The following is a 19,242-nucleotide window of genomic DNA, read 5'->3' on the forward strand; positions in this document are numbered from 1 at the left end:
TTATTATTATAACTATTAACTACACAATTTTAGAGGACTCTACTACCGGGCTTTAAAGACTTAAATATATGAATACATAAGAATGAAAAACACAATCTTAATATTTCAGGACCCAGGGTCTTTTGGTCTTTTACCTTTCAGGACCCAGGTAAATAAAAAGATTGCAAAAAAGGAAATTTCCTCAGAAATTGCTAGGGATAAATGTGTCAAGAGTAGTGTAAGGTAAAGATAACTTGCAGCCAGATTCACTAATGAAGGATTCACTGGATCCACATAGGCCAGGAATTTCCCTGTATAGGTAAAAAGGCCCATCCAGATGGGAAAAGCAATGCAAGCTGCATTAAAAATTGTCCAAAAACTTAACTCATCTCTATTGATGCAGATAGCAGGTTTTGACAATAGCATTTTAAATGTTATTACATGTTACGTTGAGACAATACTGCTACTTTTTACATGTCAGTATACCTCATCCAGAGAGCTGAAGCACTTTTCCATAAATCAATATATTCATACATGTGCTTTCTCTTTTTCACTCCATCATTCATTCATTCCCCAAATTAAGATAACATAAGCTGAGATTGATCTAGATTCTAGATACTGCAACGTTTGGCTCCTCAGCTCTGCAGTATTAGGAGCACCTGAGAATTTGTTAGACATTAAATTTGTGGCTTCCATCTCAGATTTACTGAATCAGAAACTGTGAAAATCAGGCCCAGCAATCTTTTTTCAGTAAGCCCTCCAGGTAATTCTGATGGTCTCTAAAATTTAGGAACCACTGGTTTAAATTCTACACTATTTATGGTTTCATTCTTTATCATTGTGACTGCTCATTTGACCATTTCATTGTCAAAAAAAGAACATACTGTAAAAAGTTTAGGAATATTCCAAATAAGGAAATAAAATTCCTCACTAACACAATATTTAATTATCTTTAATGTTATTTAAATACAAAGAACGATAGTCACAGGAGTTTTTATTTCATATGTCTTCACACACTATGAGCTGGCATTTATAGATAGTATACAACTATCTATGATACTTTAGCATGAGTTTTAACACCAAACAGATAATAAATAATTGTTCAGTAAGAACCTGTATCATACAATCTTCTAAAGTATATGATGTCAACACATTTTGTAATCTATTCTAATAGTAGTCCAAATATCGTTTAAAAACTTGCATATATCTACTTGGCAAAGTTAATATTTATTTGGCCAACAGCTGCTAGCTGTTTAATTGCTTAAAATTAGGAAATTGGAAAGTGGTGTGACTATCTGTTTAAGGCCAAACATTAATTAGGATCAAATAAATATAGTTCCTTAGATCTCAGTGGTATCTAATCTATACAAACATCTTGCAATGATAACTCAAAAATTATTAAATGAAGGCCAGAAAAATTAGAGGAATGTGCATTATATGCCAAACCTAGCTTTCTGCTAAATTTACTTTTAAAAATGATGGTGGCATAAAAACTCATCAATGAGACTTAGGTTTCAAATCAAGCTTTCTCTCTTATGCTTAAGCATGAACAAGCAATCACCATAAATGAAAGCAAAACAGTTATTGTAATTTACCTAAACATGTACATTTTGAGGCTAAGGAATCATATTTAAAAGTTATAGAATTTTCTCCCCAAATATACTCTGAAACCTCATAAACATATCCTAAACTGGCTTTCTTCATTATCTCCATAGAAATTAAAGATGTAATTATTCTGCTAAAAAGCAAACAATTGAGGCTGCTCTCTAAAGATGAACTGTTCTTTCAAAAGAGAATGAACTCTTTCATGTCAATAGAGACTCACTTAGAAAATGGTGAATTCAAATGGGGAATCCTTTGATTTACAGGTCAGTAACATTGTCAATCAATTTGCAAAAGACTGAGTTTCAGGGGTGGGTGACCACTCTGAAGCATATTTTGAGGGCATATTCGGGTTATGGGTTACCTGCATAATTGTTCCGACGTTTTAAAAACTATACTTCCTGGTAAATGATGTAAAAAATGTGGCTGAGCTGGCAGTGATTCAGGCAATCATCTACGAGAAATTGATTCTCACTGAGCTTGGATAATGATCCCAGATTGTGAAACGAATGCAAAGTGAGGCTATTGTGTCACAGCAGAGAAGAAAATCAAGTTGTGTGATCCTGTAAGTGCCGTCAGTGGAATCCTGGCTAGATCAAGTCCAGATAAAATGCAAATGTATAATATGACCATTTTCCTAAGAGAATATATTTTCACACTAATTACTACTTATTATCACTCCTTAAGGATATAAATGATTAATATACCATTTCTGACTTTATTGCTTGGTAAAGAAGTTCACTTGGTACAGTGAAATAGAAATAGGCCTCAGATACATAAATGGACCATTATAAAATGAGGAAATACCAAAAGACAGAAGACATTCCATGACGCAAAAACAATCTCTTAATCATCTTGGAATAAAAATTAATTTAGATATTTAAGCTCCCTTTTCCCACACTTGATTATAAAACAAATATATGTTTAGTCTAGAAAAACTAGAAGATGCTGGACAAGCAAACAGGTGAAAGTAAAGGGCATTCGCAATTCCACTTTCCAGAATGATGGCTCTTATAAATTTCCTAAGAAGTCATCCATAAAGCAAAAAGACTGAACCATACACAAGGCTTTGGAACCAGAAGTTTTTGTATTTACACAAGAATTCAAAGCCTAACAGCTTTATATCTTACATTATTTCCCACATCACTTAAACAATAACAACAACAAAAAATCAGATGTGGCCACAGAAATTCTCAAGCCAGGACCCTAGGAGTCAAAACCCAGGTCCAAGTTTCCAGTCTTCTATTTACTTTGTGACTCTGGGCAAATGACAACATCTCTTTATTTCTTCATTTGTAAAACAAAAACTCAATCCACATAGCTTTGTTCATTCATGCCATACTCACTTCCTGAGCAAACACGAGGCACTACATTCTGAATAAGGGAAGATGAGTGAGACATGGAACCTGCTATGTTGCTGCACTGCAACAAAGAGAGAGGGACAGGGACAGTGTATGAAAGCAAGGGATGTGCTGTGACCTGCGGAAAAGAAGAGTCAAGAAAGAAGGCTTCACTTGCATAGTCTGCTATTCAGGCAAGATGATAAATAGAATCAGAGAGACCTGCTTTTGAAAAGGCTGGTGTAGCAGCAGGCAGGGGGAAGGCAATGATGAGGAATGAAACAGGATAGGTGGGCCAGCTCATTAAAGCCATTATATGCCAAACTAAAGAGACCTTTTTTTTTTTTTTTTGGCAGGTGATGGGGAGAATCATATAATTATATCTGTACTATCAAAAGATAATTGCATGATGGATGTAACCCTGACAGAAGTCCTGAATATGACAGAAGATTTATCTGACTTTAAATGATAATTTTATTGAGCACTTTATATGTACCAGACACGATTCTAACTGCTTTGTATATACTTACACATGTAATCATTGCAGTACCTATTGAGCTTGGTACTAACATTACTTCTTTTTACAGGTGAAAAACTTTGGAACAAAAAAGATGACATGTAAGATGGAGCCCAGATTAGAAGGAAGGAATAGGACTGTCTCTGGAGCTTGTATTCCCATCAGACAAACTAACAAAAGAATCCCCACTACAACCTGCTTCATTAAAATATGTCCAAGTCCATAGTCTTTATTTCACTATGAGCTCGTCGGAACTATGTGTGACAATGCTGATTAATCCTATCTACTTGAAGCTGTACCCCTCTTGGAATATGTAAAGCTCCTTTTCTCATACCCTTCTCTTTTGGACTCTTTTATTAGTTCCTCTTCCTTTCGTTTCCTAACTAGTGTGCTGACGTAAAATCATGCCTAACATTTCTTAAATGCAAAGAAGTCAACAGCTAAAATGTAAGCCGTTGTCAATCAAATCAAACTATGGCATAAATCTTGTTATCCAGAATTTTCAATAGGGTAAGGGTACCAGAATTAATTCAGTGGGCCCCAAGAAGCCTGCCTCATCACATTCCTAATTTTCTGTCCAAAAGCAGGAGGAATGCCGTCGAGGCAGGAGCACAGCGATTTCTCCTTCACCCTTAGGATAGCTGCTCCCTTTGCCTGGCACAATTTTTCACCCATGTTGACTTAATTCCCATTTATGCTTCATCTGAATCTAAAGTCTCTTTCTCTGGTAAGCCTTCCCTGAAACTCTTAGGCCAATTAGGGTTCCATGCCTTACGTTAACACAATCTACCATGAAGTATTTACCATGCTTTAAAAATAATCACACTTGATCACTATTGTTTGCATACTTGCGATTACTTACACTAATCACTGCATCTCTGATGCCTAGTACAGTATCTGGCTTATGCTATACAATCCAGTGAGTATTGATTAAACTAATAACATCTGTCAGGTCTCTGAGCCCAAGCCAAGCCATCGCATCCCCTGTGACTTGCACGTATATGCCCAGATGGCCTGAAGTAACTGAAGAATCACAAAAGAAGTGAAAATGCCCTGCCCCTGCCTTAACTGATGACATTGCACCACAAAAGAAGTGAAAATGGCCGGTCCTTGCCTTAAGCAATGATATTATCTTGTGAAATTCCTTTTCCTGCCTCATCCTGGCTCAAAAAGCTCCCCCACTGAGCACCTTGTGACTCCCACTCCTGCCTGCCAGAGAACAACCCCTCTTTGACTGTAATTTTCCTTTACCTACCCAAATCCTATAAAACGGCCCCACCCTTATCTCCCTTTGCTGACTCTCTTTTCCGACTCAGCCCGTCTGCACCCAGGTGAAATAAAAAGCCATGTTGCTCACACAAAGCCTATTTGGTGGTCTCTTCACACGGACGCGCATGACAATATCCACACTTTAAATTTTCCTTTGTCAGTAAGTTTATAATTAAGTTTATCATTAAGGCAGAAGGCAAGACAGGGAGGTGATGAGAAATTTACTCCTTCATATTCTAACACAAGTTGACTGAACATAAAAATCTGAATGATACATGAGTACGTTACATGCATAAATACAACTGATCTTCAAGAACAAACTTTTAGGGTCTCAGAAAAGAAAAACTATATGTAATTTATTTATTTGTTTAAAGTGTTGCAAGTAGATCTTACTTCCTACATATGCTCATGAAGCATGAAAGAATGGAAACTACAGAGTTTAGAAGTAACATATTTTGGCATATGCCAAGTTTTGGATTTGCTTTGGCACTGATTCTAGGTGGCTCTGCCTTTGTTTCAATTTCCAGGTGGCAAAGCGCTATAAAATGCAGCCTTCCCTGTTTTCCAATTCATTAAGATTTTTAGCTACTTCTTATATGCTAAGTCTTGCTCTGAACTCACTCCACAGTATTTATTTTTTGTATAACCTATTTGTTGCAAGGAGGATTTGGGATGCTCCCCTGAAATTACGTTATTACTAGTCGTTATTACTAGTCACAATTCCTCTCAGGGGAAATTATTTCTGTTTCCCCATGAGACTGGAAATAAAGTAACAACTATCAAATATATATTGGGCTCCTACTATGTGTGAGTCTCTGCTTCAGGCATAGGGATAGTCAAAGTTTTGCCCTGGTAGAAGCTTATTTTTTCTGTTGCCCTCACGCTGATTTAGTTACAATACATTTACTTGGAAAGATATTCACAAATTGCTATTGAGATAAAAGCAGGTTACAAAGCAGTACATCTAGTAAGAGACCTTCAGAATTCAGGATGCATAATTAGGAAGTGTACGGACAAATAAAAATTAAGAGGCTTAATTCTCCCCATTGAAAACCAGGAAGACACTTTTCTCTCCACCCCCACCCCACCCTTTTTTAAAGAGCATTTACTTTAGAAAAGAGATCATTGTAAGTACTTTCTCCTTGTTTTGCAATGTATATCAATCCTTTTGAAAGCTAGATAGGCCCTTTGTCAGCTTTATGATCCAGGATGTTTTTCTCAAGGACCCAGGGGCCATCCTTATGAAACGCAAACATCAAGGAAGACAGTGCCCCACTCTCCCAATTTCTATGGGAAGGCAGGAGCTTAACTTTCATGAGCATCTGGCTCCGATTTGTAAAGCTACCTCTTGTCTCAAAAATGTACGGTTTGTTTTCCCTCTGGATGAAGCCAACAGGGTAACACAAATAGTCACTCCAATTACCAGTTAAAGTTTAGCTGAACCATGTGGGACAAAGTTGCTGTCAAGTCCTTCTACTTGAAGACAAGTTATTGTTTATCTTGAAAACGTGTAATGGGTTGTACCTGTTTGGTTATATGAGGGGATGAGATTTCTTCCTATCTTGGCAATCTTTCAGTGACTGCCTGTGATGTGTATCACATTCTGGTTTAATGCTTGTTTGATAATAAAACTGCTTTTTGTTGTTGTTGTTGTTACATTTATGGAGAGGATTTCTGAAGTGGGAGATTATTTTGTTTTTAATTATATTTCCCCAACAGAAGACATAAGAGTAGTTATCTCTGGAAGGTGAAATTACATAGATAGATAGATATTAATATATTAAGTAATATATAGGTAAATAAATATATAAACGTATTAAATATAAATATGATACATGATTTTCTTAAATGAACATGCTTTTATAATGAGAAATAAAAAAGTGTTTTCCTTGTGGAAAAAAATATCAGATTGGCACTTACAATACTTATGAAGATAATGGCTCAGATTTCTACACTTTACAGATCTCGGCATTAAGGAAATCCGATCAGAAGGCATCTACCATTTTATCACACTGTCTCCTCAGCCTGTTCCTATATAGGTTCCTTTTTATTTGTCATCAGAAGTTATTCTACTAAATTAGGGAGCTGAATAGCATTTCCTAAGGGAATGAAGTTTAGCTTGCATGGACCAGAATCTGATTGTGTTCAAGGTTGCTGCTCCTTCCTCCAGACCATCAGTCTCCACCCTGGCTCCGGGCGCCTGTTTAATTGGACTGAATGCCTGCACCACATGCACCTCGGCTGCTGAACCCCCAGCATCTTCCTCTTCTCATTTCTGCCTCTTTCAGAAGGAGCCCCACGATGGAGATGCAGGGGCTCTGTTGCTTCCAGGACAAAGCGTGTAGCATTCGAGAAAGAGGAACACTCTGGGAGGGGAAGGCCCCAGGGGAGCCGCCAGGTGCATCACAATGAACTGGGAACCTGCTCCTCCTGGTGCCAGGCTCCACTGCACTCAGTTTCTGCTGCCATATTTCTTCCTCAGTCCCCCAACTGTCTCCTGTCTCTCAGGGCTCCTCCTTGTCTCTCCCTTGATTCTGGCTTCCATCAGGCCCACTGTCCTGAGGTTATCAAACACGGCCTACAGGTCTGGACCCTACCTCTCAATAGGGTTCAAGTTTCCCTCTCTTCCAAAGAAACCTTAGGTTTGTGCAACTAAAGAATGAATATGTGCAGCTGTTGTAAGTGTACCAGAATATTCAGATAGTTAGAAGCTCCCTGAATAGTCTATAACAGTTTGGATGCTGGTGTGTTAAGGGCCACAGAGGATCTTTAAGATCCTCTACATCTAGCCAGGAGAAGGCTAAGCTCTGGTCCAGTCAAGGGGTTATCTCACCTGAACAAAGCACTATGTGGCTTAAGCAAAAAAAGGTATGAGACAAAGTGGTAAATGTAGGAAGGCATGTTTGCTTGTTTCTGCTTGCCACTATAATTTCACAAGCTTCTGACTCTGTGACAATGTGCAGCTCTCTGGAGGGATGGCTTTGAAGACAAAAGAGGATACAGCACAAAGCCCCCACGTCTCTTGCCTGAGTCACTGTATTCCCTAGAAGATAAATGACCCCAATCCTTGCCTTTTCTTACACATAAGATAACATCTGATGGGGTTAGTGATTATGCTTCTATAATCTGTAACCAATATACTTTAGTAATCTGTAGTTAGATGTACTCTTACACCCAAACCTCGATCGATGTGTTTCTACTTTAACGTAACTTTTGAGTGAATCTGATGTGATTTTGCACATACTGAACCTCCACAACTTGTGTAAAAGCTGTGGCTGCAACAGTGTGCAGCAGCAGTACTCCCGGCTCTAGGCCTCAGTCTATAGTCCTCAGTCAGACTTCGGAATAAAACTAACTTTAATTCTTTAGAAGTTTGATATTTTTATTCTTTAGTTGTCACATGGTATTCATACATAACAGGATAAACAGCCATATATACATTCCTCCCATTCCTCCTAAGGGATAAAGGAAATAAAATCCCTAAGTCCCATAAGTGAATTTTGTGTGACAATACAAACTGCAGCCTAGACTTAAATTTCTTTCAATCAGCCATATAATTTTCTCCTCTCTTTTTCTCTTATGAAATGTATCTATTTCATGAATTAGAGCCCTCCTAAGTAAAGAATACAGAGCGTGGGCTCGTCGTGGTGGCTCACGCCTGTAATCCCAGCACTTTGGGAGACTGAGGCAGGCAGATCATGAGGTCGGAAGATCGTGACCAACCTGGCTAACACAATGGAACCCCATCTCTACCAAAAATACAAAAAATTAGCCAGGGCATGATGGCAGGCATCTGTAGTCCCAGCTACTCAGGAGGCTGAGGCAGGAGGATCGCTTGAACCTGGGAGGTGGAGGTTGCAGCAAGCCGAGATTGCACCACTGCACTCCAGCCTGGGCGAATGAGTGAGACTCTTTCTCAAACAAAAAATAAACAAACAAAAAACACACAGAGATTGAAGTAAAGGATGCCCAGCAAGGGAAGAAGCACACTGCGTCCTACACAAAGCCCAGACAGTTTCAGCTCAGACAGAAGGAGAATGGGACAGGTTTCCTCATTCTGAGCTGCTAAAGGACTTGCCTATCCCACTGAAGCATCTACTAGATGCTACCAGCAATGGTACTTGTGAAGCTGGACTCAATAAAGAATCTATGCAATTTTAACCTTTTTTTTTAATAGGGGAGACACATTAGTATTTAGTTTTACTAGCAAAGAAAATAAACAATGATTATTTAATTGTGATGCTATTCTGCAGCCACATCTTAAGTTTTTAAATTCTATACTAAATGAGAGTTGCAACCAAATAAAATTGTTAAGCATATTTATTTATTTATCTTTTAATCAACAAATACATATTGTACATATTTATTATATACACATGTGGTTGTGAAATATGGATACACTGTGGAATGACTAAATTGAGCTAATTCACATATACATTACCTCACATTACCTCACATACTTATCTGTTTTGTGTGCATGTGGTGAGAACATCTAAAATCTACTCATAGAGTCAATACCAACAGGTTCTGAGTTTTAGATCACTTAACTGAACCCTAGTCAGCCTCCACAACAAGGCTTGCTTTAGTCATCATTATCTAGCATAGAAAAAGTTTGACCAGAATATAAATCTTAGCTAAAATGTAAAAAAAATCTACAGATGATAGGAAATATCTGTCCATAATATCCATTCAAGCAAATCAACCCCTTCTAAATCCTCTTGTGAGATTATCAGATGGGCCCAGGCTTGTTCAATCTGTTTGGGCTCAAGTTAAGACACTGTTCAATAATAATTACTTGGATTCATAATGTACCTGCTCAAAGAGCTTTTTTGCAACAATGTGAAGCATCTATTTGATCTGCACACGATTAAGTCGGGCATTATTAAGAAGTATTTTACAAACAGGAAAATTGAAATGCAGAGCTCTCAAGCAGCCTAGTCAGTTTGTAGGTTAATGATGATCAGAAAACCTGCACTGAGCACTGTCCATGCTCTTATTAGAGTCTGTGATATCCTCTCACTGAGATTCAGCCAAGCAGAGGCCCTACATTTTGATAGGTGAATACACAAAACTGTGATTCTTGTCCAACTATCTTTGCCCTTCTTGCTAAAACGAATTCACATTAAGTTGAAAATATTTTGTGTCAACATATTTGTCAAAAATTATTTTTGCCCCCAATATAAACGGTATACAGTAAGAAGTGAGGCTCCTGCCTCCTATGGTTTCATCCATATCTACAGACTCACTCTCCAGGGGTAACCATGGTCAACAGGTTAGAGTATATCATTCCAGCCTTTCATCTATGTCCATATAAATACATATTTTTTAACAGAAATGAGATAATTCTATAGTTAGAATTCTGGAACTCTCTTTTCTACTGCTCAATTGGAAATTAGAAAGGAACAGTGTGTTTATATAAGAAGTGGTGAATCAAACAGGAAAATATAATATGTTAAAAGGATATTCCAGATTATAGAAGTTAAAGAAAGGCCAAAAATCCGTCCTTATTCTACATGGTTTCAAATTTTCTTTCTGAGTTAAATTTGGCTTACTTTCTCCTAGGTCAAAAGAAATAAAACACTAAACCAAAAATAAAAGCCAAACACCAAACTATACTATACACAACCTTAAATTATGGCCTTTTTGTTTTCTATAAGTAGCATTTTCTAGTCTATACAGTTATCAAAATGGAAAGACTATTTAGACGAGATATTCTATTTTCAGAAACAATCATTTTGGTATTTAAAGACTCCCTCATTCTAGGGTATCCAGTGAGGTCTAACAGACTTGCGTGTGGCCAGAACAGCCACACTTTATTTGAATTGAATACATTCTTTAACTAAAAATTTAAAGGTGTTCCGGTTGAAGAACACCTGAGAATATATCAACATAAAATTTTCAATTTCAAGTTGCTTTAAAGATTGGTGAAAAAGAAACATTATAATATTTTTAAAGTCCAGAAAATAAAGATTATATTTCTGTGGTACTACTTCCAAGAATGAAGCAGTTATAAGTACTCCCATTTCTGATGATCCTATCATTGCTTGAGGTTGCAGTCAAAGACCTAACAACTCGAAGAGAAGAAAGATTGTTAACATCTCCTAGGATAATCTTGGGCCATGTGTTCATAAGATTAAAAAAAATTAAATGACTTCATTTTATCTTCTGTTTTTTTTTTTTTCTTTCACTGAACTGTCTTTGTTTAGGAATTGTCATCGAAAATTCAAGGTTACTAGGAAGAGTGACATTTATTTTCTGAAAGCCTTAAATGAAATGAAGTTGTTACAGAAAGAGTCAGATTCTTAATGCTGACATTCCCAGATTTACAATTCACTCTTTCATCATAAAGTGACAAGCAAGCCTTGCTCAACCTCCTGTATTAACTTTTAAAAATGGGACTGTCAACTGTATTTACCAACCCTGTCATTTCTTAGCATAATTATAGCATACATCCTGAATAGAAAGTTGTTCTTAACCTATGCATAAAACACAAGTAAAAGAGTATTACCTCTCCTCCCTTTCTCCACCCATCTGGTAGCCAGCGGGGATTTACATTGTTATTTCATATATCATTAATTGTGTAATTTTTTCTTTTCTTTTTTTTTTTTTTTTTTTTTGAGACGGAGTCTCGCTCTGTCGCCCAAGCTGGAGTGCAGTGGCCGGATCTCAGCTCACTGCAAGCTCCGCCTCCCGGGTTCACCCCATTCTCCTGCCTCAGCCTCCCGAGTAGCTGGGACTACAGGCGCCCGCCACCTCGCCCGGCTAGTTTTTTGTACTTTTCAGTAGAGACGGGGTTTCACCGTGTTAGCCAGGATGGTCTCGATCTCCTGACCTCACATCAACACACTTGAGCTAAGGTAATTTATGAAAAAATTGGCCGGGCGGGGTAGCTCAAGCCTGTAATCCCAGCACTTTGGGAGGATTATGTTTAATGTTAATGTTTGATGTGAAATGTAATACTTCTATATGGTTTATTAGTTCTTTTACAGACAAGCCTTATAATGTACTTAGTAATTTTTTTTTTTTTTTTTTTGAGATAGAGTCTCACTCTGTCGCCCAGGCTGGAGTGCAGTGGCCGGATCTCAGCTCGCTGCAAGCTCCGCCTCCCGGGTTTGCGTCATTCTCCTGCTTCAGCCTCCCTAGTAGCTGGGACTACAGATGCCCACCACCTCGCCCGGCTAGTTTTTTGTATTTTTTAGTAGAGACGGGGTTTCACCGGGTTAGCTAGGATGGTCTCGATCTCCTGACCTCCTGATCCGTCCGTCTCGGCCTCCCAAAGTGCTGGGATTACAGGCTTGAGCCACCGCGCCCGACCTGTACTTAGTAATTTTTATTAATAGAATCCTGTATGTTCAAACACTGAAGGGTAAGTCATTTCTTCTGTGATTGCCACTAATTTGATTAATTTAAATGATGAGACAATATGGGAAGGAACACAAACATACAGCTCAACAAGATAAACTGTTAAGATGAAACTAGAACTGAATGTGGTCAAGTCCAATTTCCTCAGGCCACTCACAAAATTAGTTACATTTAAGAATAAGACTAAAATTTTTTATTTTCATAGTTATTTTAAGCAGTTAGCATGGTCGTTCATTTTCCAAATGGAATAATGGCATAGAAATTTAAAAAATACTACCAAACTTTAAATACTTGTATTAAAAATAAAAAGTGATAATTCATTTTATAGTGAATAATCCACGTTAAAAGTTTGTTTTTGATGTAATTTGCTTGGGTGAAATACATTCATTTGGATAAAGAATTTCATTTATTTGTTTTCTCTTAGATAGCCTAGTAATTCAGACAAAATAATTATGTCCTCTCGGTTTGAGCTAAAAAAAAAGAGCTGTAAAATGTCCTCGTCTTTGTTTCTTTCCTGGGATCCTCAAATATTCTAGGAATAATTTTCCAAACCAATGGGAAGCACTAATGTAAATAAAGCAATTCACTCTTTAAAATTTTGGTAAGCTTCCATCCTCACTCCGACTCTGGAACATCCCTTTTTGAGATCTGCCACCCCACTGCTTACAACAAATACCACATTTTAATGAGTCTATCCCTTTGATCACTAGACTTTACTGAAAGAAGCTAATGCCAATAGGCCTTAGGTTATGAGCAAGATGATTCAACTTGATTTTAAAGCAAAGAACTATGCATTGTTTCTGCAAAGACCCATCTGTCAAAGCCTAGCCACTCTATAGATGCTGTGCCTATACTCAGCCTATTAAAAGGAGCAGCTCTGTGGCTGTCTCCTAAGATAATAAGATATTGCACAATGGTATGTGTTGTTGCTATCATATCTGCTGAAACCCTGGTTAAACTGTTGTCTTCTCCTAACCTGATGAGGCACACCCAAGATGCATAGGACCCCTGGGCTGCTGGGAAACACACACCATCATCTCTCCATTAGTCAACACACATCCACCCTTGCTTGGAGCTGAGAACTATAATTTTCTTTCTCCCTAGGCAGTAGGTCCTCCATTTTCTAACTCTGGGTTTAGGGAGAATGGAGGGTGCAGTAAACTTTGTTTTTCATTTTACTCATACATACTTGGGAAATATCTGAGTTCTCTGTTTGGAAATTGATTGGTTAGAGGAAAATAACCTGCTTCTAGTTTCGCTTCTGAAACTAGAAAGTTAGCTGTTAAGAACCCTAAACCAGGCTGACTTTTATTCTGTGATAATACCTCTAGGTATCATGTTTTTAAAACAGTTATATATTACTCTTAATGGAGCAAACATTATCTTAAAAACAACAGAGTAGTGAATTTTTAAAAGATGGCTTGTCATACTCTTAGGAATTAAAAATAAAAATATAAACATAAAAGGCCCAAATTTGTAGAACTTTAATACTCATGAAGAACTTCTTGGGGAAAAGCTTATCCTGGAAGCAGCATTCCCAAACCACAACTAGCAATACTTAAATTAATCATTTAAAAAGATGTCCTGCATTAACTATTGCCCAGATGTTGACACTGGCAGATATTTTCCAGGAAAACTAGGGATTTCCCCTTGTAATGTCATCTTCCATGGTCAGGGATGCACTGTAAGCATTCTCAGTCCCTCCTAACATGTTTCTCATAATTATTAGGGGCTTAAAAAAACAGCCATGATTTTTATAAGATACTAGGATTACTCTTTCGTAGGAAAAGAAAGACAAAATGAGTTACAACTGTCAGATGTAAAGTTACAAAGTACATAAAATTATGAAGTTTTCTTAAAAGATAGTACTACATTAGTTAATAAACATATACCCAATTGGTAGTACATACAAAAACATAATGGAAAAATTTTTAGGTAATCAGGGAAATACAAATTAAAAGTTAGATTCCATTTTTGGTTAATCAAATTGACTAGATTTTTAGAGTTAGTGTTAGTGAAAACGTGGGGAAATAGATAATTTTAACACAATTTTCTGAAATTAATTTGACCATATCTATTAATATTATAAATAGGTAGGCCCTTTGGTCCAACAATCCTTTTGATTAAAATTCATGTTTACTGAAAAAAGAAATTCCTCAAGTAAATAGTTTGCTGATGCTTATTAAATTGGGCATAATTTGTTTACATAGCAAAATAGAAAAGAAAATAATTCCATTTAAATAATTCAAAATGGAGTTGAATTATGAACAATTTTTGCTTTTATGTATTTTTTAGGATTTAAAAATATCAAAAGTAGTATTTTATAGATGTATGGGTTCTTATTATAAATGAGGAAATTAATAGCAGGTTTTTCTGTGCAACATTACAGAGGTTTACCTCATACCCATCTGCAGAGTACTCCACAGTCGGGATGTGCCTTAATTTGTTCCTTCTTCCTGCTCTGACAGATATCTTGATTGTTTTCCAGGTTCTAATTTAACTTATTGCACTGAAGAGGTATAGTGCAAATGGCTAATAAAAAATTAAAATCACGACTTCAGTGGTAATTTGAAAAAAGCAAATTAAAGTAACAAGACCTGATTTTTAAAAATCTGTTGAATTCGCAAAGATTTTCGATATGACAATCATCAATCTTGGGTAGTATACAGTGGAGTAGTCATTTATATGACAGACGCGTGTAACCTGTCTAGGAAGCATTTAGGCAGTGTGCATCACACATTTATTTATTTATTTATTTATTTATTTTATTTTTTATTTTTTATTTTTTTGAGACGGAGTCTTTCTCTGCCACCCAGGCTGGAGTGCAGTGGCGTGATCTCGGCTCACTGCAACCTCCACCTCCCGAGTTCAAGCAAGTCTCCTGTTTCAGCCTCCTAAGTACCTGGGATTACAAGTGTGCGCCAACATGCCCAGCTAATTTTTTTTGTATTTTTAGTAGAGATGGGTTTTCTCGCCTCCTGGGTTCATGCCATTCTCCTCCCTCAGTTTCCCGAGTAGCTGGGACTACAGGCGCCCGCCACCACGCCTGGCTAATTTTTTGTATTTTTAGTAGAGATGGGTTTTCACCATGTTGGCCAGGCTGATCTTGAACTCCTGACCTCGTGATCCACCCACCTCAGCCTCCCAAAATGCTGGGATTACAGGCTTGAGCCACCGTACCCGGCCTGAAAGTTTTTTTTGTTTGTTTGTTTTTTGTTTTGTTTTGTTTTGAGACGGAGTCTCCCTCTGTCACCCAGGCTGGAGTGCAGTGGCCGGATCTCAGCTCACTGCAAGCTCCGCCTCCCGGGTTTACGCCATTCTCCTGCCTCAGCCTCCCAAGTAGCTGGGACTACGGGCGCCCGCCAACTCGCCCGGCTAGTTTTTTGTATTTTTTAGTAGAGACGGGGTTTCGCCGTGTTAGCTAGGTTGGTCTCGATCTCCTGACCTCGCGATCCACCCGTCGCGGCCTCCCAAAGTGCTGGGATTACAGGCTTGAGCCACCGCGCCCGGCCTTTTTTTTTTTTTCTACTCGGTAATTACATATCAATAATTCTATAGCACAGAAGTAATAAAAATAAAAACATATCTGTCAATTCATCTATCTGTCACGCTTACAGAAGCTTAAATATGCAAAAATAAGGAAGTGGTTACATAATAAAAAATTATTCAATGGATTAGTAAGCAGATTAACTCTCATGATCAGCAAGAATAATTAAAATGAGGAAATAGATATAATTTTAAGAGTAAACTGGATGCATAACTCTATAAATAAAATATATAAATTCCGGAAAATAAAAACTGTCCTAAAAGGACTATAGCAGCTTTTTAAGTGGCTATTCCTGAGGAGAATAAAATAATGATTTTTACGTTCTTCTTTGTACTTGAACCTATTTTCTAAATTTTCTACAATGAACATTTACTACTTTTAAGGTAGCAATTAAAAAGAAGAAAGAAAATACATCCTTATCTACAAAATTCAACATGCTTCTGCTTCATCTATTAAGTAAAATTGACCAGACTCATGGTAAAGCCTTTGTAATGATTTTATCTTATCAACCCAAGCTTATTGCTAATGAGTACCCAACTCTAATACTCAACTCCATCCCAGATGGTTACTAGGCATGTCATGGCTCACCTAAATTCCACTCATATTCTTCCACTCAGGGCTAGAACTTTCTCTCCCAGAGTTTCCGATAACGATTTTTGGTTGTTAACTATTTCAAGCCAACTTCAGATGTTCATAATGTTCTAAGCAAAGTCTAGTAATGTGACAAAATCATTTTATACTCTAATGCCAATGAATAAACAACAGTAATTCAGAAGAATGCTCCTTCTGAGAGCAAGAATCCTATCAATATTTGTTAAAGGAACAAAAATAATAGTTAGCATGATCATAACAACTCCAGCAGCTAACATTTATTGAGACGTTTCTGTTTAGAAGTAGGCTCTCTGACAAGTGCTTCACACTTTATTAATCTCATTTAATGCTTAGAACAGCCCCCCATTTCAGTGTTGAAAAAAACAGAGCCCCAAGTTATGCTATTTCTTGAAGGTATATAGACAGCTTAGGCCTGAGCTTCAAATACAGTTTGGGTGGATGTCAATAAGCCCTACATTACCAAATTTGTTTATGGAAAGCCCATAAGATATTATTTTGTATTTTATATATCTATTAATTAATCTAACTATCCATTTAGCTAAGTTGACATGATGTGTTGTGCTACAAAGCTTCCTTTTACATATAAAAACAGATACAAAACAATAAAAGTTTTTGCTAAATCTCATTATATAAGTAATGTGTTTACCTGTGTAGGACCAGCCAATCTCTTCAACAAGTTTTCTCTGTTGTCTGTAGTATCCATTAGCCCAATCTACAAAAAAGAAAAACCAAGGAATCAGTATGTAGAAAAATATATGTCCAAAAATAAAAGATGCCCAAATTATTCATACCATAAATAGTTCTTGATTACTTCTTTCTCAACCTCAACCACCACCATTACATTATACATTCCAATGCTCTTGTTCTGGTAGCTAGTGAAATTTTAGAGGGTGTGTTTAAAGGATGCTGACATTCAGGCAGAAACAAGGTACATATTTAGGTAATGAAAGAGCAGCTTAGAGGGCTTCAGCCCCAAAGAGGGACTGGAGTCAGAAAGGACAGCTTGTCATGCCTCCAAATTTTTGTTACCATTCCCTAAGTCTAATGCCTGAAATCCTACTGATTAAAGATACCTTTAAGTTTACAATCCAAGTTTTATCTGAAAAATGCTTCTAGTGTACCCAGAATTGATCATGCTTTCTTTTTTTTTTCTTTTTTTCTTTTTCTTTTTTTTTTTTTTTTTTTTTTTTGAGAAGGAGTCTTGCTCTGTCGCCCAGGCTGGAGTGCAGTGGCGCGATCTCGGCTCACTGCAAGCTCCGCCTCCCAGGTTCACGCCATTCTCCTGCCTCAGCCTCCGGAGTAGCTGGGACTACAGGCGCCCGCCCCCACGACCGGCTAATTTTTTGTACTTTTTTAGTAGAGACGGGGTTTCACCGTGTTAGCCAGTATGGTCTTGATCTCCTGACCTCGTGATCCGCCCATCTCGGCCTCCCAAAGTGCTGGGATTACAGGCTTGAGCCACCGCGCCCAGCCTGATCATGCTTTCAAAGTTTGCTTCCATCCTAATGCAAAACAAAATTAGCTGCTGTCAGAAAGTAGAATTTAAATGTGCATATGTTGTTTGGGAGAAATGTTATGTCAGATAGCATGAGTGAATCTGTCCCTTGGAGGAACAGAGATGCTTGAGTTAGGTAGTGCAATGGGAAACTTAGGGCCATAAAGGTAGTGAATGCCCCATGACCCAGAGAGAGAGTCTCTAGATCTAGAACGTGGGGCAAGGGATAGACAAAAGAAGATGGGTGAAAACCAGTCTCACTCTGCATAATTCAAAATTTTGCTGGGAGCCACGCCTGCATCCAACAAATGGGAGTATTCAGATTCATTCTCCTCCTGGTACGATTGTCCCTTAATCCCTGACTGTACTAACATTAATACTTCATTTCAGCTACGTAGTGGGTAAAATAAATCTTTGCAGGATAGGTTTGGAACCTGATTGGTGATGGCAGAACTGTTTATGTAGAGAAAGCTACAAATAATTTACAAATGTCCTTGTAGAATATTATTCATTCATACATTGACACTCTGTTTATATAGTATGAAATTACTTCTTATTATCTGTATACATTTGTTTTCTCTATTGGATGCAAATATCTCAAGGACATTTCAGAATTTATTTTTCTTTCTTCCATGTTATATACTCTCTGATTATTACAACATGGTAATAAATTACTATTTTTTGAAAACTAAAAGGCAGGCCAGCTATCAGAAATGCACACTTAAAATTCAAAGGTTATCCAAAGCCAAAATCTACTTTGGAAAAAGAAAGGTGTTGGTCGTGTTTAAATTTTTTAAAATCTACATATTAAGTAAATATTCTATTGGCTATATAACACACTTCAACATAAATCTATTTTTTACAATAGTTTTATTAAAATATAATATATGCATCACACAATTCATCCATTAACATGTACAAGTCAGTGGCTTTTAGAATATTTGCAAAGTTTTGTAACCATTCCTGCAAACAATTTTAGAACATTTTCATCAGTCTAAAAAGAAATTCCATACCCTTAGCTGCCACCCCACACCCACGCCCATCCCCCAGCCCTAGGAAAACACTAATATTTTTGTCTATATAGATCTGACTATTCTAGACTTTTACATATAAACAGAATGATACAATACACAGCCTTTTGCTATCACCTTCTTTCACGTCACATAACATTTTTGAGGTTTATACATGGCACAGCATGTATCAATACTTCATCCTCCTTCACTGTCCAATAATATTCTATCATAGGGTGACCAGGACAGCCTTAAACTTCCCCTTGGTTTGACTAAACTTTAGAAAGAGTTGTTCCTGACCACAGGCCCTTGATTTCCCTTTATTATAGAATTCACTGTAGGAATATTGTAATTGTAATTCTTTTTTTTTTTTTTTTTTTTTTTTTGACAGAATCTTGCTCTGTCACCCAGGCTGGAGTGCAATGGCATGATCTCAGCTCACGGCAACTTCCACCTCTTGGGTTCAAGCAATTCTTCTGCCTCAGCCTCCTGAGTAACTGGAATTACAG

At 37.3% G+C, this 19,242-nt stretch overlaps 1 protein-coding gene across 2 annotated transcripts in view; it reads right to left on the reverse strand.

The window, feature by feature from the left end:
* Window positions 1–19,242, reverse strand: part of PTPRZ1 (protein tyrosine phosphatase receptor type Z1) — a 201,599-nt gene that overhangs the window by 126,787 nt on the left and 55,570 nt on the right. For both annotated transcript variants that reach the window (XM_030933226.1, XM_010356803.2), the window contains exon 2: window positions 16,875–16,940. In XM_030933226.1, the coding sequence (XP_030789086.1) occupies window positions 16,875–16,940 (66 nt within the window). The remainder of the gene's footprint in view (window positions 1–16,874; window positions 16,941–19,242) is intronic.

Source organism: Rhinopithecus roxellana, chromosome 6 (genome assembly GCF_007565055.1).
Source record: "Rhinopithecus roxellana isolate Shanxi Qingling chromosome 6, ASM756505v1, whole genome shotgun sequence".
Taxonomy (NCBI): Eukaryota; Metazoa; Chordata; class Mammalia; order Primates; family Cercopithecidae; genus Rhinopithecus; species Rhinopithecus roxellana.